The following is a 22,864-nucleotide window of genomic DNA, read 5'->3' on the forward strand; positions in this document are numbered from 1 at the left end:
TGCATCCATCTTGTGCTAATATATCTGTTCATGATGTAAGTGGTACCTCAGTTTACAAGTTTAATTCATTTTGGGAGCAAGCTCACAAACTAAAATGCTTATAAACAAAAATTTTTCCCATAAGAAATACTGTAAAGGAAATACACTATGTATTCTACACGTCCGTAAATATACATATACTTTTTTTATAGGTTTTATAATGGAATTTAGTGAAAGAATTATAACCCCTAACACCCCAATTGAATGCAAATTGATAATTCGCAATCGAAAAAAATATTTGCAAATTAACTCTCCCTTTATCTTTGAGGAGAGTCATGGAGAAGAAAGAGGAGGAGGAGGAAGGGATTACTGCTTGGAGGGAGGATCTACCTATATGGGAACTTCGGGTAAAATATCTGGAGTTTTTTTTTGTGAAAGATGTACACTATCACTTGTTGAATCATTAAATTTACTCTTTATAGACACTTAGTTGTACTTTTTTTCATTCAGTTTTGGCAAGGAACATACAGTATTTAGAGCCCATTTTTTTGCCCCAGTGAACACTGTGTGTGGTATATAGGCACCGCGTGACCAATTTCATGCTAGTCTCGTTAGTAGTTGTCAACAAAAAATGCATAGAGGGAAATATTTGGTTGAAGGCTAATATAGTGCTCATAAATCTATTTGAATTTTTATGCTTGTAAGCCAATTTGAATTTAATGATTGTAAGCCAATTTGAATTTTTATGCTCTTGAACCAATTTGAATTATGCTCATATACCGATATGCTTGTACTGTACTGTATTTAGTCACTTGTAAACCGAGGTACTACAACTGTACATGGCTTTTGATTCTGCATACAGTAATCGGCCTTAATACAAATTCTGTGTGACATTTGAGATGTCAATAGACCTTCTGAAAAAGCTGTTTTATATGTAGATAATTTTTACTAGGACTTAGGGATCTATGTGAATGTAAAACAACAAACATCTTTATTTGAAGTTATGATAAGGTATTTAGACAGGTACTGTACTATACTTGATTGGAGGAAATTCTGCTATATCTTTAATAATTTTCTAAGCGTGAATTATTCTACAGTTCCTTTTGGAGTTATGAATGAGTCCTTTCACTTTTAGTATTTCTATTCATCATACATTTTAATTTCAGGTACAAATTCCTCGACTCAAAATTTGTTGGAACAGCTATGAAAGTTGTTTTGCCAAAGATAGCGTGTGATGCTCTGATCATAACTCCAATCAACCTTACAATTTTTTATGTGGGTAAGTCATGTGTTTAATGTAAATTGTTTGTTTGCTGGGTTGAATATATGTTCAACCTAGTATGTTTGCAGTAGGCCTTGATTTAATTAAAACAAATATTTTTGGTCCTGGTATTTTTGGGACTTCTAACATGTCAATGATATCGAGGAATGGTATTTGTGTTGCTGTGCTGGATACTTTCTGTTTTTATTCTACCATTGTTCACATTTCTTCAAGGTACATCCCTCATGGATCAGTTTCTTGCAGCATTGTTTTGCTTTTTAGATGAAACACATGTTCTGAGATTACTCTCCTTAGTCATGCAAAGAAAATTAAATTCATCTATTAGGTGTAAAAAAAAATGTATGTGAGCATGCAACAGGTAAAAATGCAGGACAAAATTATCAGGAAAAAATAAAAGAAATCATTTAATCATTTTTTAAAAGAACCCTATACTGTACAATTGTCATATACTCATAAGATGGAAAACAGTGTAGAAAGTAAATTTACTGTGAGCAAAACTGGACGTGGGACCAAGTAACTAGTTTAAGAAAATTTTTAAATTATTTAGTTGAAATACTCCTTGATCAAATTTTAAAGAATACATGTCTGGTGACTTGTCAAACTTGACTGCAGTGGTTAGGAATGTTTACTTAATGGCTTGACCTTAGATGGCCGGGATTTATCAGCTGAATAAGAGCAAAGGCAAGTTTGATAATGAAAACTGTCATTATTGTGTTTTTTAAAGATTCATTCTGTGAATTATCAATCTTCCAAGTTGTTTGTATTTATTACATGAAAGCATTTGTATTAGAGGTGTTAAAGGTTTTGAAATGTGATTAATGCTGAAGTGTGGGGGGAAAAATTAATCCCTAAAATAGTCTTTACAGTCTCTACAATAATGAAGTTTTGGCACTTGGTTACAATTTTTCAGATGTTATTTATAATCATAGATTAAATTTGAGAACTATGATTAGTAAAAGCTTTATTTTTTCAAAGGAATGAGTGCCATGGAAGGAAAGGAAGACCTTCTGGATGAATGGAGGAATAAGATAGTGCCAACATTTTTGGTAAGTTGAAAGTCATTATCATCTCCTCTTACGCCTATTGACACAAAGGACCTCGGTTAGATTTCGGCATTTGTCTCTATTTTGAGCTTTTAAATCAATACTTCTCCATTTATCATCATCTACTTCACGCTTCATCGTCTAGTCATGTAGGCCTGGGTCTTCCAACTCTTCTTGTGCCTTGTGGAGCCCAGTTGAAAGTTTGGTGAACTGATCTCTCTTGGGAAGTGCGTAGATTATTGGAACTAATAGCAATCACTGCTCTTTGAGGTAGCACTCAAGTTATCATTACATAAATAATTTCCCAATTAAAATAAAATACTTTAAGAATAGTAACAACATTAAGACAGATCTTTCATATATATTTATATAAACTTTACAAAGACAATGTCATCCTGTTCAACATGTAATCTCTTATAGTTTTATTTCTAATCCTGTCCTGCCATTTAACTCCCAATATTCTTCTGAGGGCTGTATTCTCAAATCTACAAAATCTGTTGGATATTGTTTCATTGCTATACCGCGACTTGTGCGCATACAGTAACACCGATCTCATTAAACTGATATATATAGCTTGATTTTTATTTTTAATTTCAGGCGATTTGATTTCCAAATTTTACTTAGCCTAACCATTGTGTGATAAGCTTTTTTCAATCTTCCATTAAATTCCATTTCTAAAGATCCTGTATTAGAGATCATAGTTCCTAAATATTTAAATGATTTTACCTCATTAATCCCTTCTTCCACTGGTATTTCACCTTCCATTGCATATTCCGTTCTCATCATCTATTTTTATTTTTCTTTTTTTATTTATCTTGAGCCCAACCTCATGCTATATTTCATGCATTCTAGTAAGCAAGCTTTGCAAGTCTTATGGCATTTTGCTAATAAGGACAACGTTATCAGCATACTCTAGGTGCGCTAATTTCCTGTTACCAATCCAGTCCAATCCTTCTCTGCCATCCTCAACTGTTCTATGCATTACAAAATCCATGAGAAGAATAATCAAGATAGGTGACAACACATTCCTTTGGAGTACTACACTGTTCACTGGAAATTCCTTTGATAGGGACTCCATTAACATTAACTTAGCACTTGTTATGCTCATGAACAGACTTAATCAGATTTACGTATTTAACAGGAATTGTAATAACGCAGGACTCTCCATAAAATTGACTGATGCACACTATCTAAGGCATTTTCATAGTTCACAATACCATCAAAAGTAGATTTCTATATTACAGTATACACATTGCTGTACAACATGTCCTAAGAGTGTGCCAAACTGAAAGTAGAAAAAAATTCGTTAAAAAAAAAGTATTTAGACATTTTGACTAAACTTTCTTTCGTGGATAATGTTAAATATGAATACAAGTATTGTTGGCATGATATAATGAAATAACACTGTGACGTCATATATAGAAAATGAATAAGTTTCAGAAATATCCTACTGGCATTATTAATTGTGCTAAAGACACAAAATTTAACATGGATGTACTTAAACATTATACAAATAACAGTACATTGTTGTTTTTTTGGTATTTCCCAAAATATAGCTAATTATCATGCTCACAAGATGGCTGCCCAGAATGACGCCACAGAAACCTAGGATTTTTCTTGATTTGATTCCAAATGACATAGTCATTTCCAGTATGTCAAAAAAAAAAAAAAAAAAAAAAAAAACTCTGCGACTAATATCAACATCCTTGAGATGTTTCAAGTTCAAGTAAATATGTTAAAAAATTTATTTCTATTAATGTGAAAAGCTTTATTTTTTAATATTTGAAGTACTGTACAAAAAACTTGGCTACGGACGTTTAAAGTTTGGAAATACTTGTAACACATTTCTCTCTTGAAATTTTTCATTTCCAGGCATAAAACTCAACATATGATACTGTGGGCAGCTAATAAATCATTTACAAAAATATTAATAACTAATTTTGGGTTCCAACTTACCATGAGGTTGCTTCTAGGCACCACTGCAATTTTTGTATTGATTTCATTTTTGCACCCTTGCCAGCTAATTGCTTCACTGCTGAGGTATCCTCAGGGCAACAAATCATTGGAGAGGTTTTTTTTTTTTTTAATCTGGCATTGGTGGGTGCCTTCCCTTTCCTCAATGGTACTTGTCAGCAAAAAACAAATGGCACTATGAAAGTGGTGCCATTCTGGGACCGTAAGTCTCTACCTCTTCAGCAATAGTACGTTCTTCTTCTTGAACTTTCCTTATTTTCCTTGTCTTTGCCTCTTCTTTATTGCTTTCTTTTCTTATGGCAGCACAATTTTTTTTCATGTTATTCCGTAAGTTTTCTTGCTTCCTTGCAGAACTTCCCTCTGGTGTCTTAACTTACAGGAGTCCATGGTTAAATTTTACCACTGCACAGTATAGGCTAAAAAGAAACACAAAAATGGTCAAAGCAATTGGAAATAACAGAAAATAACAGATCACTTTAGGAGTAAAACTACAACAACCATTCTTCAAGGGAAGTGAGATATTACTGATTTAATGGGCTATAATTGGTTATTGTATGGTGGACTTTGGTCAATTAGTGGTTCTACTAAAAGAAAAAAAAATGTCAGAAACCACCATATATATAAGACATAATTACATGACAACAATAAGTAAATACAATCTTTATCAAGAGTTGCATATACTGTATTCAAAAGCATCATGTCCACTCTTTAAAGGGTTACAAGTCTGCCTTTAAACACCTCTACAAGCTATTATAAGCTCTCAAATAGATTTTTCACACTTTCTCGTGATTGTTGAATGTTGAAAGATTAGAAATAATGAGTTTCAAAAAAGCTTCTTTTCATGTTTTTTTTGGTCTAGTGCCCCTTTGAATTAGAATTTGGTCAGTACAACTTCTACCTTTTTGAAATCCTGCTTGTTCATCTCAGCTTTTCATTAATCTTTCTCTCTAGTCTTTAGAATGAGCATACTATACATTTTTATGACACCTGATGTAAGCGTGATGCCTCTATTTTTCAATATTAAACTTACCCGATGATCATATAGCTGTCAGCTCTGCTGCCCGACAGAAAAACCTACGGGCGGAATACGCCAGCGATCGCTATACAGGTGGGGGTGTACATCAACAGCGCCATCTGTCAAGTAGGTACTCAAGTACTCGATGTCAACACAGAACCAATTTTCTCTCTGTCGTGCCACTGGCAAGACCTACCTAATACGCTGTTACTAACTGGATTTGTTTTCACAACTATTTGGTGAAGTACACTATTCCAGTTTTGAGCTTTCGCTATGCAGGGGTTTTATCTTCATTTCAAAACTTGAACTCGTTTTGGATAGATTTAATTATGGTGACAAAGAGAGTATGGACTCTCTTTCACTTTTATATGGCCGACCCTTCCCTTAGACGGAAGTGTGTTTAGGTTTTTAGTAATTTTGCTTAACACGTTATAGATCTATATATTTTATATCTCTCCGCCTTTATTAGGCCTCTTCGATTAACTTTCCTTTTATTATAAACATATAAAAATAAATTTTTATGTTTTGTTTATATGCGACCTTTCCTTTTAGTAGGCGGTCCTAACTTGGAACCGAAGTTAATCAACGTTGAGCCCGTTATATCGTATTTAACCTTTAAAGAATTTAAAACTTTTTAAATTTAATGTTTTATGAAAGAATTTCTTTGATAGTCTCGTACTGTTTTCAAAGATGAACTAACGTTTAGTTTTTTAGTCTACGCAGTTGTTGACGTTCAGGACGTTCAACATGCGCTCTATCGTTACGATAGAGAGAGAGTGTATCACGGTTTCACTTTGCAGTAAGAGTAAACCGATTCTAGCGTTTCGTTCATTCTTTCTTAGCTTAAATGGTTTAAATTCTAAATTAAAGGAACTTTTTATTTGGAAAACCTTTCAGTTTTTTCCTTTAGCAAATAACATGTTTTGACGATATATAATTGGGCTCTTCTCTCAGGTGCGAAATCTAGAGAGAAAGAGAGAGATAGAGACGGAGGGAGAGAGAGGAGATAAAACGTTTCGTTCAAGCGGGTAACGTTGTTCTCGTTTTACTCTCCTCCCTAGTCGCTGTAGGGGAAGAAGGTAAAACGTTTCTAGGGTTTTATTCTTGTTCCCAGGCTATGTGCGGTGAGAGATTGTAAACGTAGTTTATTTGAACTAGTGTTTAGTCTCTTTCCCAGCCACTAAATTCTTTATCTTTATATATGTTTTCTGTTGCATTATACGACTGTTTTCGCAATTACTACCTTTTAATGAAGGGTAGGATTGCGTGTTTCAGGTAGAAATCAGTAAAAGTTTCGATTTCAGTGAAATAAGTGCAAAACAGAAAATCAAGTGATAAAGTGATATGCGCAAAGTGTTACAGTGTTGCGTCCGAGGGTTCGTCTGTTCGTGCCTGTCGTTCACCTAGTCCGGGACCTCTTGCAAGCTCCCAAGCCCAGGGGAGAAGTAATGTCGAACGACTTATGGGTTCGTCAGGCCTTGATCAACGAACAGACGTTTTTCCCTCCGTGGTTTCGGGCGTATCTACCCAAGATCGCCCCACCCACACAAAGACGAGAGAGCCCATTTACTTCTCGTCTGCGGAAGAGGTTTCTCGTAAGAAACCTTGGACCAAGGTCTCGCAGCTTATTAAGTGCAAGTCGGTCCCTTCCGCGCAAGTCCAACGGCCCAGGTGTAGCCACTGGGTCAGTTCGGACTTGCTGCAGTCTTCCGATGACTGCACACCTCCTAAGAGAGGTAAAGCGGTACCGCAACAGGCAGTAACTCCGTCTGTTGCCGCACCTGCTGCCGTAGACCCTAAGTGGTCTTTGCTACAGTCTATGCAGACACAGTTAGCATCTTTTTTGCAGGAGTATCGTGCGGAGAAGGTTGACGCTGCACCCGTTAGCCTACAACCTACCACGGTTGTGCGCCCAGCAGACGCTGTGGCTGCCTGCTCCCACACTCCAGCTGTGAGAGCTCCTCCACCCATGCGCAGTCGACCCTGCCAGACGCATGCTGACGTTCACAGACGCACGGAACCCTCCGTTGACGTGCGTGTACTACCACAACAACAGGAGGGTGGAGTTAAGCTGCCGTGGTTTGACACGGTGCGTCAGCCTCCGCAACCCACTGTGGTTACCACCACTCGCCCGCAGCAGTCTAGTCAGTCAGGAGTTGAGGCTTCCCCACACAGCTTTGGTTGTTGCCAGCTCACAGACTGTCAAGCTGTTACATGACGTTGCCTTCTGGTCTGCTATTAATGCACCAGTGCTGTATGTCCTCACGCACCTGTTGTGGTTGACAGTTCAGTTTTTTGACAGTTCACAGACTGTCAAGCAGTTACATAACGTTGCCTTCTGGTCTGTATGCTAATGCACCAGTGCTGTATGTCCTCACGCACCTGTCGTGATTGACAGTTCAGTTTTTGACAGTTCACAGACTGTCAAGCATTACATAACGTTGCCTTCTGGTCTGCTGCTAATGCACCAGTGAGACCCTTACTGAGATAACCTAGCTTTTCTCGGACAAGGTTCCTGTAGATGAGAAAGTGCTGTTCTCCCTCCTACTGATATTCCTTTGAGGACTCTGTCATTTGGAGAGGAGCCTTAAGCTGCTTAGCCTCCTATGGACTTTAATTAAATCATGATGATTTTTTAAGGATCTTCGTCCGGATCTTGTAACTGCTGCTCCTCGTTCGCCTCACGTCAGAACTTACACTAGGCCTAGCTACTTCGAAGCCGTAGTTGTTAAGCTAGTGCTCTCTCGCTCTCCTAGAGAGCGTTACGTCGGCTAGGCGACTGGTTTTTGCACCAGGAGGAGTTTTAGGGATACAGCCTTTTGATTTCCCTTCTTTTTATCTGGCTTATAGAGCGAGAGTCTGATAGGACACGAGAGAAGTTCTCAGCTTGGGAGTTCATGCCTGCCCAGGTAGACTTCTCAATTCTGGTAGACTCGGCCAGGCGCATAGCCAGGAGACGCTCCAGTTGTTTACAGGTCAACTTCTCAACTTTTGTCGAGCCTTTGAAGTTTTGCTGTACTATTATGTCACACATAACAAGGCTTCCAGGGATGGTAAATGGTTCCGCTTCAGTCGCTAACCCCGTCTGTTGCCACACCTGCTCCCGTAGACCCTAATGGGCTTTGCTGCAAGACATGCAGTCTAAGCTTGTGTCCTTGATAGAGGACTTAATACGGAGAAGAACCTTCTGGCCAACAACCTTCCTACCGGTTGGTTGTGCGCCCTGTTGACGCTGAGGTATCCTACTCGCGTCCGCCAGTTGAGGTGGTTCCTCCACCGATGCGACCCAGTGTGGGTTGCCAGTCGCACGTTGACGTTAAGCGACGCTCGGAGGTGGTTGTTGACGTTCAGTGTGTCACTAGGAAGACGTTCAACAACCAGCAGAGGTGACTTGTTGTGACGCAGTGCGTCAACCTCAGCAACCCGGTAGGGTGTTGACTGCACAACCCAGACAGTCTAGACAGTTTCGGGTTGACGCTGTACTTCCTCGCGTCCCCATGGTTGTTGACAGTTCACAGACTGTGCAGCAGTACCATGATATTGCGTCCGGCTCCGTCACGCATCCACCAGTGCGACCGGATTCAGCGAGTCAGACGTTGCCCACTCCGTTGCCGTTTCCTCATCAGTTTCGGATGAGGAACCCTCTGATGAGGACGTTGCTGAACAAGACGATCTACCCCCAGCCCTGCTATCCATCCAGAAGATGCTGAAGAAGGAACGCTGCCCTGTCAGGCTGTGGATGAGTCTGGTTAGGACACTGTCATCCGTGGTTCAATTTGTGTCACTAGGAAGACTACACCTCCGTCCTCTTCTATACCATCTAGCTTTTCACTGGAAAAAGGACAAGACGCTAGAAGCGGTCTCGATCCCGGTTTCCGGAAAGATAAAGTCTGGTCTGACTTGGTGAAAGGACTTTATCAACCTTAGAAAGGGTCTTCCCCTGACTGTTCAGACTCCCAACCACGTTCTCTTCTCGGACGCATCGGACGTAGGCTGGGGTGCGACATTAGACGGTAGGGAATGCTCGGGATTATGGAACTCGAGTCAAAGGACAATGCATTTCAACTGCAAGAAGCTACTGGCAGTACGTCTGACCTGGAAAAGCTTCAGGTCTCTCCTTAAAGGCAAAGTGGTGGAGGTGAACTCGGACAACACACGGCTTTGACGTACATCTCCAAGCAAGGAGGGACCTACTCTCTTACATGGTACGAAATTGCAAGGGACCTCCTCACCTGGTCAAAAGGTCTAGACTTTTCACTAGTAACGAGGTTCATCCAAGGCAACTTAAATGTCATAGCAGATTGTCTCAGTCGGAAGGGACAAATAATTCCAACAGAATGGACCCTCCACAAGGATGTATGCAAGAGACTTTGGGCCACCTGGGGCCAGCCAACCATAGATCTCTTCGCAACCTCGATGACCAAGAGGCTCCCAATAGTTTGCTCACCTATCCCGGACCCAGCAGTAGTTCATATAGATGCCTTTCTACTAGATTGGTCACATCTAGATCTATATGCATTCCCTCCGTTCAAGATTGTTAACAAGGTACTGCAGAAGTTCGCCTCTCACGAAGGGACAAGGTTGACGCTAGTTGCTTCCCTCTGGCCCTCGAGAGAATGACTCACCGAGGTACTTCGATGGCTAGTAGACGTTCCCAGAACACTTCCCCTAAGGGTGGACCTTCTATGTCAGCCACGCGTAAAGAAGGTACACCAAGGCCTCCACGCTCTTCGTCTGACTGCCTTCAGACTATCGAAAGACTCTCGAGAGCTAGAGGCTTTTCGAAGGAGGCAACCAGAGCGTTTGCTAGAGCAAGGAGAACATCCACCCTTAGAATCTACCAATCGAAGTGGGAAATCTTCCGAAACTGTTGCAAGTCAGTATCCGTATCCTCGACCAGTACCTCTGTAACTCAAATAGCTGACTTTCTCTTATATCTGAGGAAAGAACGATCTCTTTCAGCTCCCACTATCAAGGGTTACAGAAGCATGTTGGCATCAGTCTTCCGTCACAGAGGCTTAGATCTTTCCAACAATAAAGATCTACAGGACCTCCTTAAGTCTTTTGAGACCACGAAGGAGCGTCGTTTGGTTACACCTGGTTGGAATTTAGACGTGGTACTAAGATTCCTTATGTCAGACAGGTTCGAACCGCTTCAATCAGCCTCCCTGAAAGATCTCACCTTTAAGACTCTTTTCCTGATATGCATAACCACAGCTAAAAGAGTCAGTGAGATTCATGCCTTCAGCAAGAACATCGGATTCTCATCCGAAACGGCTACATGTTCTACAACTTGGTTTTCTAGCCAAACACGAGCTGCCTTCTCGGCCTTGACCAATATCGTTTGATATTCCAAACTTATCGTATGGTTGGAAATGAACTAGAAAGAGTATTATGTCCTGTAAGAGCTCTTAAGTTCTATTTAAAAACCTTTACGAGGCCCGTCTGAAGCTTTATGGTGTTCAGTTAAGAATCCATCTTTGCCTATGTCAGAGAATGCTTTATCCTATTTTATCAGACTGTTAATACGAGAAGCTCATTCCCATCTGAATGAGGAAGACCAAGCTTTGCTGAAGGTAAGGACACACGAAGTTAGAGCTGTCGCAACTTCCGTGGCCTTTAAACAAAATAGATCTCTGCAAAGTATATTCGACGCAGCCTATTGGAAAAGCAAATCAGTGTTCGCGTCTTTTATCTTAAGAATGTCCAGTCTCTTTACGAGAACTGCTACACTCTGGGACCATTCGTAGCAACGAGTGCAGTAGTGGTGAGGGCTCGACCACTACAATTCCCTAATTCCATAACCTTTTTTAATCTTTCTCTTGAAATGTTTTTTTATTGTTTTTGGGTTGTCCGGAAGGCTAAGAAGCCTTTCGCATCCTACTTGATTTGGCGGGTGGTCAAAGTCATTTCTTGAGAAGCGCCTAGATTAGAGGTTTTGATGAGGACCTTTAGTATGGGTTGCAACCCTTCATACTTCAGCTCCTAGGAGTCGCTCAGCATCCTATGAGGATCGCGAGGCTCAGTAAGGAAGACGTACTTAAAAAGGCAGAGTAATTGTTCAAGTCGACTTCCTTACCAGGTACTTATTTATTTTATTTTTGTTATTTTGAATAACTGCTAAAATGAAATACAGAATACTTAGCTCATAATAATTTCAACATGTAATGCTGGTCTCTACCCACCCCCCTGGGTGTGAATCAGCTATATGATCATCGGGTAAGTTTAATATTGAAAAATGTTATTTTCATTAGTAAAATAAATTTTTGAATATACTACCCGATGATCATAAATTAAAGGACCCACCCGTCCTCCCCAATAGAGACCCAGTGGACCGAGGAGAAAATTGGTTCTGTGTTGACATCGAGTACTTGAGTACCTACTTGACAGATGGCGCTGTTGATGTACACCCCCACCTGTATAGCGATCGCTGGCGTATTCCGCCCGTAGGTTTTTCTGTCGGGCAGCAGAGCTGACAGCTATATGATCATCGGGTAAGTATATTCAAAAATTTATTTTACTTATGAAAATAACATATTTATTGAAATTAGTCAATCTCCTTTTTTTCCATTTTCACCAACACTCCTAGCTCCCATTCATTAGGTTTTGCATCTTCATGCCACATTCTACAAAATAATCTTGTAAGTATTGGGTCTCTGGTATAATTGGAAGGTTTTATCAGAAAAGATATATAAGAAGGACTTTTCACCCGGCGCCACAGGTCGACCCAGAAAATAATCTTGTAAGTATTGTGGGAGTCACTTCATTTCGGTCTAAATCATATCGGCAGTTATTCCATCGTAACCAGGGGCTTTTCATCCCTTGAGTTTTTTTAAGGAAAGGTTTAAAGGTCGCTCATGAATGGCAGAGGCAAGGGACAGTGACATTGCCCTAGAGACTGACCATATATGATATGATCAGCGCCCAAGCCACCTCTCCACCCAAGCTAGGACCAGGGAGGGCCAGGCAGTGGCTGCTGATGACTCAACAGATAGACCTAGAGGCTCCCCCAAACCTGCCATCCTTAGCTCACAAGAATGGTAAGGTTGCAGACATTAAAGGAACTAACGAGTCTGAGCGGGACTCGAACCCCCGGCTGGCAAACACCAGGCAGAGACGTTACCAAACACACTGAATTTATTCATGGGCACATCAAGGTTTTTCTCATCTTCAGGTATATCAATTAAATTATCCCTTCATATCTCCTATTCATGACCTCACTGAAGTGTTCCATCCAACGTTGCCATTCTTCATTTTCTGTTATACCAGATCTCTCTTTTTGATGTGTATATGCTTCTTCCTTTTTGCCCCAGTAGAGATTTCATTAATAATTCTATGAGCAATTATTACACCATAACCACTCCCCAAATTCATAGCTTAGTCATCCTTATCTGCTTTTTTGTCTAAATATAATCTCCAGTCATTCCTGGCTTTTCTTTTGATCTTGCTTTCAATACTGGAATACATGCTCTACCTTGTGATTTTCATTACTTCCTCAGAAACATTTAACAGTCAATTTGTCTACTTTTTATAGTATCCCAAGAATCATTTGATATCCATGGTTTTCTCCTTGTAACTGGACGTCCCAAAACTTCACTACCGACCGATATATGTTCTTAATATAACACCATTCTTCATTATTTGTCTGCTCTTCATTTCTTGAAGTCTCTTAAGAATGCAAATCAATTCTTGCATTCAATTGCAAATTTTTATTTGTGCCCATTTTCTTGAAGCTTAGTTATATCAAACCTAGGTATTCTATCCACATTTCTGTTGGGTGCTTTGTTATAATTTCAGTGTGGCAATGAGGAGCTGGTGGTCACTACCTAATATCTGCGCCTCTATAGCTTCTTACATTTCTCGAGAGTCCTCTTCCTCTCTTTATTAATAGCTATGTGATCTTTTTTATTTTTGTAAATATCACACTGTGAAGTCTATGTATATTTGTGGATGTCCTTGTGCTGGAAAAGAGTACCTCCAATAACAAGATTGTTTGTTGAACAAAAACTTATAAAATGTGCTCCATTTTCATTTGCAACTTCATCAAGACCCTCAATACCCATTACATTCTCTACACCTTGATTATTCCTTCCAACTTTAGGATTGAGGTTACCAATCCCAATTTTCATCTCTCTCTCTTGGATTTCATCCATTACTCTCTGCATTTCTTCATATTATTCATCTTTCCTTTATTCAGGGGAATCTTTTGTTGGTGCATAGCAAATAATACTCTTATTGCACTGCTTTGATTTAAGCTTTGCAAGTAACTATCTACTATATACAACTTTCCATTCCATTAATATCCCTTCTCTTCCAACTCCATCTAATCTTCCTGAGGAGATATATATATTGCTTGGTCTAAGATTTTTTTACCAATCCCTTTACAGCATGTTTCACTTAGGCCAAGATATCCAAACTATATTTCATAAATTTATTTTCCACTTGATGTAACTTCCCAATCTTATTCATGGTTCTAACATTCCAAATACCAATTTTTAATTTGTCTTTAGTATTAAAAAACCAGGAGATTCTTAGCGCCCTGCTACGCCTGGGACGGGGGGCCATTCTTTCCTTTTCTCTTTCCATAGACTGACTAAATTCATAGAGGTTTCATTGGCTAAATTTATCAAAGGATAGCCAGTAAATGACTAGAATAGCACTAAATAAAAGCAATGCAAGATAAGATTATGTAACTAATTAGATTACTGTAGAGTAGTTCTACCCTTTTTGACAATAAGTTTAGCTAAATCATTACATCTATCAGTGGAAGTTTTTCCTGATTGGTGAATCACCTGAAGTAAAGGAGGATCTTAACACCCTTGCCACATTTGGTTTCTTGTTAGTCTGGATTTTTTAAATGATTTTTTACAGCTTGTTTACTTTTTCACAAACATGTTCATTCTTCATTCCTGCCATTTTGTATGTATTTCTATGAACCTCCCTTATGTTCATATTGCTTCTCTGGAAGCTCCATTTTATTGCCATTTACCCCTAAAACTAAAAAATTATCATTTTCTTTCCTTTCAATAGACTTATGCCTCTAGTAAAGTAATGAGACAGTCTAGCTGGTAAAAAGCAATGCTTAGACATGCCACAGAATGTTATCTTGTATGTCTGACAGCTCTGGATTCTAGATTGCTTGATTTAGGTTTTTTAGTGTATTTAAATATGTCGTCTTCTGGGTTTGTTAGTAACTACTACCTAGATTATTTAATGGAAGAATTTTTGGGCAATTTTGATCCACATTTTTTGTCTCATGTTGGAGACAGTATTGAGAGAAGTAACTGTTGTGAGCATTGTGAAGGCCTCCTTGTTCTTCTTATGAAAAAGTGTGTTGATATGGTTATTGACCAAATTGAAAGGTTCAAGTGCAAAATTAGTGCCGGGGGAAATCCAGAGAAGGCTAGTATATTTGATGCTTTTGGAGATGATAATAGTGACATGCCATCACTGAACTCCATTACATCACTTAAGGAGTCAAGTTTCTATTGTGATGAACGTCTTTAGCTTCTTTTGAGAAATCTTGGAAGGTCAGTGATTCTTCACTTCTAGGTGGAAATTCTGAACTTGCCTTCCCTATTTATAACCCTAACCTCAATTTGGGTTTAGAGTTAAGTGTTCAGTTAATAAGGGTTTTAATAGTGTACAGCACATAACAGATTCAAGATCCTCTCATAGAGCCTAAAATTCTTTTTAGACAGCTAGATTGCTAGGCAGAAGACAAGAGTTGATAGCCTGTGACCTAATGTGTGTCCATTTGAAGAAGTAAGTGCTCTAGAGCAACATCATATTTCATATATGGATGGCATGGCATATTGTATGAATACCTTAGAGGACAGTGTTTTTTATGTAGTTTCGGTTAAAGCTGATAGGTTGCATCATGTTTTGGATGGCAATGCGTATCGTTTACTTACCTTGTATGAATCCCTTGGAGAACTGTTTTTGATGAAGTTTTGGTTAAAGCTGATAGGTTGCATCATGTTTTGGATGGCGATGCGTATCGTTTACTTACCTTGTATGAATCCCTTGGAGAACTGTTTTTGATGAAGTTTTGGTTAAAGCGGATAGGTTGCATTATGTTTTGGTTGGCAATGCGCATCATTTACTTAAAAGCTTTCCATTAGCTCATAACAGGTTAATGCCAAGGTGGTAAATGTAGGCGCTAATGCTTTAACTGGTGAAATGAGTCCCTTAAAAACAAATGCACAACAGTTCCTGTGCAAAGGTGTAAACAAAGAGGGAGGATCAGCAAATAATGTTTCTTTTCTGTTCATACTTATGAACAGGAAGAAGAGTATGAAGAAAATACAAAAGAAAAACCCCTTAATTCTCTCATTTTGTTTTGGAAAGAATCTATAAAATTTTATCTCAAATGCAAAGAAGAGCTGGTAATTCTGGTTCTCATTTAGCGATGAAGCCTTCTATACCTCAAAGAAGTTCTGAATTGTATGAGATTAATCTGTTATCTAATCTTGTTCTGTATCAAAATTTGATAGCCTGCCTCTGCCCCATCATCTCCCCTAAATAATAAAAAACAAGTTTCTGGCTATATATATAAATTTGTATTTTTTTTTCGGCCATCCTCGGCTCTCCCCGTCCCTCTGGTAGGGGGGAGGGAGTAGTCATGCCCTGGTGAGAGGGGGTGCATGTGTTTACACATCTATCTGAATATTTAGCAGTCATTTTGACTGGTCGTGTATACTAGTTACCGTAATACTAATGCAACAAAATCTTTGAATGCAGGATTTGCAAGCTGGTTTACTAAAGAAATTTGTTGGTGAAGAAGTAGATGGTGTTCTGGAAATACTGTACTTTGCAGATTCTATAGTAGGGATTATTGCCAAATCTAATAGGATAGAAATTTGCAGCCCGTTAGGATCTGAATTTGGCTTTGGATTCTGTCTTGTTTAGATTAAACTTTTAGATGGGGCTTCCAAGCTTGTAGCAGCCTTTTGAGTTTTGTGATTAAGAGAAGGTACTAAGTATGTATCTCCATGGTAGGGACATTCTGGGGGACAGGAATATTAATTAATTGCTTCCCCTATTTTGGGTTATGTTTTTGATGTAGATAGGATTGATGAAGTAATTCTCAAGTGGGTACCAGGACTCCAAGTGATACTTTGAGGTCTTTTTCCAGAGATAGCTTACCGATGTTTTCACCTTTAAACCAACGGCTTCGATGGCTCTAGAATTCTTGCCACAGTGGTCGAACATAAGGATATCACTCTAGTCAGCATTTTGAAAGTTGTGATCATATCAGAAAATGTTATGATGTTCCTTTCCTGCAAATCCTAGTAAGAGGAAGACATTCCCACTTTAGAATGTTGGTAAAAGCTGTTATCCCAATTGGTGGGTGCTAGTACTAATAAAAAAAAGTTACCGGATCACTGTAGCCTCCAATCCTCCTTTGTACAAACTAAGGAAGCAATTATGTATTTGAGTTCTAACAAATATAGCAAACGTTCAGATTTTGAAATTAGAAATTGTGAACCTTCGGGAGAAAGATTTTATAGATCGTAAACCATGCTCCTGGGTTTAACATCTGTGATCCTGGGTTTAACAAGTTATTCATTGTTCTGAAAGCTTCAAGGTGTTTGACATCAGTACTAGATGGCTGAACCCTCAACAAGTCTACAGTTCTCATAAAGTTTTCAAGGGAAACTCCCTCGATAATTCTGAGGGCAATAGAGAAAAAAAGATTGGATGTGATCATTAACCTCTCAGATGCATATTTCCATATTCCTATTCTTCAAAAGTTCAGACTTGCAGCAAATGTTTTTATGTTGAACAGGCTGACATAAGTCATCTTATAGTTTATATATATGAAATATCTATTTAAATGTTTTTAAAATTCTATTTTAATTGTTCATTACTTCTCGTATCATTTTATTTCCTTATTTCCTACCCTCACTGGGCTAATTTTTCCTGTTGGAGCCTTTGGGCTTATAGCATCTTGCTTTCCCAACTAGGGTTGCAGTTTAACTAGTTGTAATGATCATAGCTAGTAATAATACATAATAGTATAATGCACCATCGCCTAGGTAGTTGCTGTCGACCGCCATATTGTCACAATGGTTCTTGGAGGAGGAAGGTATTTTTCAAAGAGATTAAATGGATTTTGGGGAGGTTGAGCGTTGACATTTAAACAAATTTAATAGAGAAGAACTGTGAATGTTGAGTGAGTAAAGAAATAATAAATTTTATAATTTAAAATTCCCCTATTTACTATTCATGTTTTTCTTTGACAGACTGCAAGTATTTTCTGGGTTCCATCAGCCTTGATCAACTTCAGGTTTTTACCACCACAGGCAAGGGTAGTCTTTGTTGGTGGTTGCCAGATCATCTGGGTATCTATCCTCTGTTGGTTCAAAAGGCAAGAATACTAAGTGGATCTAGTGAGTTATGCTTTAGATAAAATTACTGTAGATGTTCTCTGTAATTGCAGTACTGCAAATGTTAGGCTTGAGACTTCAGTATATTACTGATATAGGAGCTTTCATCAATCAAGTCATGTAGTTTGGTTTAATGTGCTGTACCTTATTTGGTACTTGAAGTATAGAGTGCTAAATCTCAAATGTATTTAACATAAACAGTAGTATTACACTTGTTTTACGGTACAACAGCTTAGGCGTTCACAAATTTTATGTACAACAATTTACCATCATCAACACTGGTTGATTATATTAATATTTTAGATTGATTTTATTAAGATTAATCATAATTGTTATGTAATTTGTATCTATAGAAAACTTGATTTGCAGCTGTTTTTACAAAGCAAATTGATGTTTCTTCTTTCAATCTTTAATGACATTCCATGAATGTATCAAGTATCACCTGTACAATGGAAGAAGCTGGAGATTCTTCATGTTTACCTGTATTATTAAGTTCTTTATGGTTTGGTAATAATTCAATATCAAGGTAATTTTTTGGTGTTTTGGTAGGCAAATACCAAAGTCCCTTAACCTGCTGAGCCTCGGCCATGTATTATTTTTACTGCAATTTACTCGGTAATGCTTTCAATGTGGTATTACTTTTATGACTTTATCAGCCTGTTTTAAGCTGTCATTCCCATAATAGAAAGTGTAGGAGCATAATTGGCAACACATTCGGCTCATATAAATTGGAAACATACTCTGTGTAAGTTGTAAATAGAAAGTAATAGGCTGCCTGGCAACATTTTTTAGTTAGGTGCTAAACAATAAAAGCTTCACATATGTTCAGGATGATTCAAGCATTTTTGTAATGGTTCAACCTTTTGCTTATTTTATAGTGAGCTTGCTAAAGAAATAGGTACATTTCTTCAGGAGGAAATGATTAGTTACTAGAAGACAAGGACTTGGATATTGATAACCGATTGCATGAGGCGAGCTCTTGTTCTAAATCCTTCAGAGAGAGACAGATCACTACTTAATTTTTATAAGTGGCCTTGCTGATTACTACTTATAGTAATTTCCATGATTTGTAAGTACACTAAAACCTCTTTTATAACGAAGTGCAAGATTTCAGGACTAGGTCATTTTATCAAAATGTATGTATCCAGTTGTGCAGTTTTGGTACAAATTAAATTTGTTCTGTATTATCATAAAAATCGGCTTGCCTAACATTCATCTTGAAATCCATTTTATAACACTATTATTCTCATGAATAATTAGTAAATTAAGTTAATTTTTGGTTTATTTCAATATTAGCAGTCAATTGATAATTAGTACAGTTAATTTTTAGCTTTATATCAATCTCTCAACTATATCTATTAGGAGTCAGTCATTACCAATGTTAACATTGTTCCTCTATAGATGTTAAATGTAGTGTTATTACTCACTGATTTTGTGCAGTGATACAGCTCACAGGGCTAATCTTGGACTTGCATGTCGAACATCTCAAATGAAGATTTGGGGCTGCTCGAACCTATTTTAATGGCATGTCAGAGCTACCTTTTTGAGTTGGCATGTCACTTGTCCTTGTTTTAGGGCAATGACGTTGTTCACACTATTTCTCCAGACCATCGGTTGTTAGCTGGGGTTTTCGGGATAGCTGGTGGAATTTTACTTTTTTATGGTCGACTTTGCATTGTCTTTGGGTATCTTTTAGGGCTACCATGTCTTTGGATGGCCAGTTTTTAGGTGTCTGTAAAAAATTAGATTTGAATTGAACCTGGGGTTGCCTTAGTTCTTAATTTATTCACAATTCCCTATACCAGTGAACCCTAAATAAAAATATCTATACAGTATTAGCTATCTTAGTCTCTCTCTATTTTAATGTTTTGGAAAAGATAATATTCCGTTGTAAGTTTATTGTTAATGCTACTGTATAGAAAATTAAATTAAACAAATATTTTTTGTTCATTTGTTGATTATAAAAATTTTCAAAGATAGAAATATTTCCAATTTTAAGTCCTAATACATCACTTCCAATTAAAGATACTAGTACAAAAATCTATCCAAATTCAGCATTTTACATATATTTGGAGAATGCTATGATTATCTCCTATGCATTACTGTTACTACTTTTTTTTTTCGTTCTAGTAAAATTTTAAAAGTCCGTTGGCCTTGAAATTTGATACTTTGCCTAGTTATGCATTCTCATGAGGTGTAGGCTAGTCTACATCATAGGCTGATATCAAAAGAATATTTTTAAAGTGTTGCAAATATGTTTAGGCTATAAATAGTTTTATCTTTGTCCTCTTTTAATCATGGTAGCTATACTCCCTGATGGGTTTTCTATACATAGAGCATACTTATGAAGTTTGCATTTGTTTTCTTGTAAAATGTTGATCACCTTACACTTGAAAGGCATCAAGGCCCATATCGCAATTTAATGATGATGCTTATATTCAGTTTATAGCCAATACTTGTAGCTTTATTGCTAATTTCTTTATTTATCACCATGATGTTTATTAGCCAATGCTTTGACTTTTGTCAATAAAGCATACCAAAGAGAAAACCCTTCCAAAGATAAGTACAATACAGTATAGCAAAAGCACTTCTATTATGTCGGATTAATCAGGTCATGCTAGGGTTACTCAACCAGTATGGTGAAATCAATTGTATTTTTTATTTTTTACATGTAGTTGGTCAGCTTTTGCAATTATGTATTCAGTATTAAGCACTAAGTTTTCAACAAATGAGATGCTATGGATGATAATGTTGTAAATAACATTAATGAAAGGCACAATTGCATTAAAAAAAAAGAATAGATTTTCCTTTTCATGCAATGATTTGACAGGCAGTTACAAGATGTAATTTTATTGTCTTAAAGTTACTAATGTTGCCTCAGTGTGCACGTTTGCTTGAGCTCTCACTTGCTGTGAGAAATGGGACTCGGAATTTCAAGAGGGCTCTTTTGGTATTTCATCATTGTCAGTTGATTTATCCTAAATTCAAATGTGCATGTTAAACAAGCAAAGGTTCAACGCAATTCTAACATTAAACAAAAAATTTCATTGTGTAGGGTGCATATCAAAGCCTTCCTACTCAATATTGATGGAAAGAGTTTGGAAGTAAATTATTAACATTTAACTGTTTTGTTCAGGTTGTCTGTTATTGTGGTGCCTTTACAGTATACTATTTTTGTTGAGGATTAGGACTAAATTAAGCTCTTAGTTAAGCCTTTTAAAAGGTTGGTTTGTACAATCCGAGTACTGTATAGTATTGCTCAGTATTACAGGGTACAGTATTATAAGGTTGTTTTTTCTACAAAAAGGATAAATTTTAAGATTGTGAACCTTACGTAATGTCTTTTTGCATTTTTTTAGTGATGAAAATACTTTATGTTGTATAATTAATACCTTTGTTATCAATTATGTATAATTCTACAGTATAGTATGTATGTAATCCATGTTTTATTGGTAGCCAATATTGCATTTTATTATTTAGTAAGGGAGTGTATTTCAAATTGTTTAATTTCTTTCTATGAATTTTCTTTCTGTTATATAAGAATTGGTAAACTTTAGTGGATATGGGGCAGCTTGTACTTCTTTGAAAACCTTATTCCTAACTCAAAGGTAACAGAGATGTTTCCCTATGTGCAGCATAATTTATTTGCGTGTGATTAAATGGAAGTTGACTGGTCTCTTTTATAATGGGTGGAAAGTCTCTTGAAGAGCATTATATCTCTGATTTTATTAATTAAATCATGGATATAATCCCGAGTCTCCATCTAGAAATTTTTCAATTTTATGTTGTAGTTAGAAATTTTAACTTTATTTATATTGTTGTTTGATGTGTTTAGTGAAGATTTTTGGTAGTAAACAGGTATTTTCAATAGATTTTAGGGTGGTGGTGGTGGTTGATTTTTAAATGGATTGTTGTTGTTTGTGTATTATCTTGATGCTTAGTAAGGCGGGAAGATCTAAATTGATTTTGATGTTGTAGCTTCTTGTTAGTGATACTTTCCCTAATACTGATGGTATAGTTTTCTACACAAATCGACTGCATGTTTCCAGCTCAAGTATAGCTTTGACATCACTTTAGATAGTTTGATGGTTTAAAGCATTTAAAGAGCATTGCTGTCTTCATACATTTAATTTCTGTATATCTTTAAGGGAAGGTACACACTCCCTTTGTACACAAGATCTTACAGGAGTGGCAAATCCTTGCGTGGTATACTTTTTAAGGATGAGAGGTCTTCTTCCTATTTTTGTAATAGATGATCTTTTTCCTAGGTTGACTACTTTTCAATAATTGTTTCAGACATGTGCAGTAACTTATTTTTTTTTTTTTTTCATCTACTGTACAACCTGAAGATCTTATTAGTTTTAAGTTTTGCCACATCAAAACTGACATTTACATGATGCATTGTAGGGCCACCTTTATTTAAGCATTTATTATTCATCAAGGCCTACTGTAATAAGGTCAAATGACTAAATAGAGAGAAAAGTGTGTGATGGAAGTCTTGATGGCTGAAGATAGGAAATTGTTTGTCTATGGCTACTATACTATAGTGAAGGCATTGTTAATAGCTTCATGTGAATTATGTAGGATATCATGAATGGTGTTTGTATAGAATGATGTCAAGAGAGGAATAAATTAATACTATCAGATGGTTAATTCTTGCTGTGAATTGATGAAAATTTTCTCAGTAGATTGGTAGTACTAACTTGGTTTTCCATTGCAGTTTGTAACCTATATGATGAATTGGGTTCTCGCAGCAAACCAATATGCCTAAAAGAATTTTCCTTTGTAGATATTTGAAGTGTGGCTCCTTATAACTTTTCAAAGGCAATAGAGCATGATTGTCTTGAAATTCAAGGTAAGAGACCCTCTGTACAACCTGCTACAGATGCATGACAATTTTAACAAATTTCTCAAGAGATCCTTATGACAAATTGGTGAACATACATTTTAAGGTTGCTGTTAGCTATAATATTGATTTTTCCTTCAAGCGCATCTTCCTTTTCACCTTTTTTGAAGGCCTATTATTCTCGTGAAATGTACCAAAACAGCCAATATGTTTCTCAACCTTCCTTTGATGCCCTAATACTATGTTTGCTTCCTTTTATAGTGTACTCGGTTTTAAGTATCACAATGGAAAAACTGGTACTTTAATGTCATTGCTACATTCCAGATAAGTGTT

At 37.3% G+C, this 22,864-nt stretch overlaps 2 protein-coding genes across 5 annotated transcripts in view; both read left to right on the forward strand.

Moving 5' to 3' along the window:
* Positions 1–22,469, forward strand: part of LOC137624488 (mpv17-like protein) — a 134,622-nt gene extending 112,153 nt beyond the window's left edge. For all 4 annotated transcript variants that reach the window (XM_068355282.1, XM_068355285.1, XM_068355283.1 and 1 more), the window contains exons 4-6: positions 1,146–1,258; positions 2,237–2,307; positions 17,542–22,469. In XM_068355282.1, the coding sequence (XP_068211383.1) occupies positions 1,146–1,258; positions 2,237–2,307; positions 17,542–17,679 (322 nt within the window). In that variant the 3' untranslated portion in view covers positions 17,680–22,469. The remainder of the gene's footprint in view (positions 1–1,145; positions 1,259–2,236; positions 2,308–17,541) is intronic.
* The window catches only part of LOC137624491 (GTP-binding protein Di-Ras2), a 611,765-nt gene that overhangs the window by 464,869 nt on the left and 124,032 nt on the right, over positions 1–22,864 (forward strand). The window lies entirely within an intron of this gene.

The sequence above is a fragment of the Palaemon carinicauda genome, chromosome 31 (genome assembly GCF_036898095.1).
Source record: "Palaemon carinicauda isolate YSFRI2023 chromosome 31, ASM3689809v2, whole genome shotgun sequence".
NCBI classification, from domain to species: domain Eukaryota; kingdom Metazoa; phylum Arthropoda; class Malacostraca; order Decapoda; family Palaemonidae; genus Palaemon; species Palaemon carinicauda.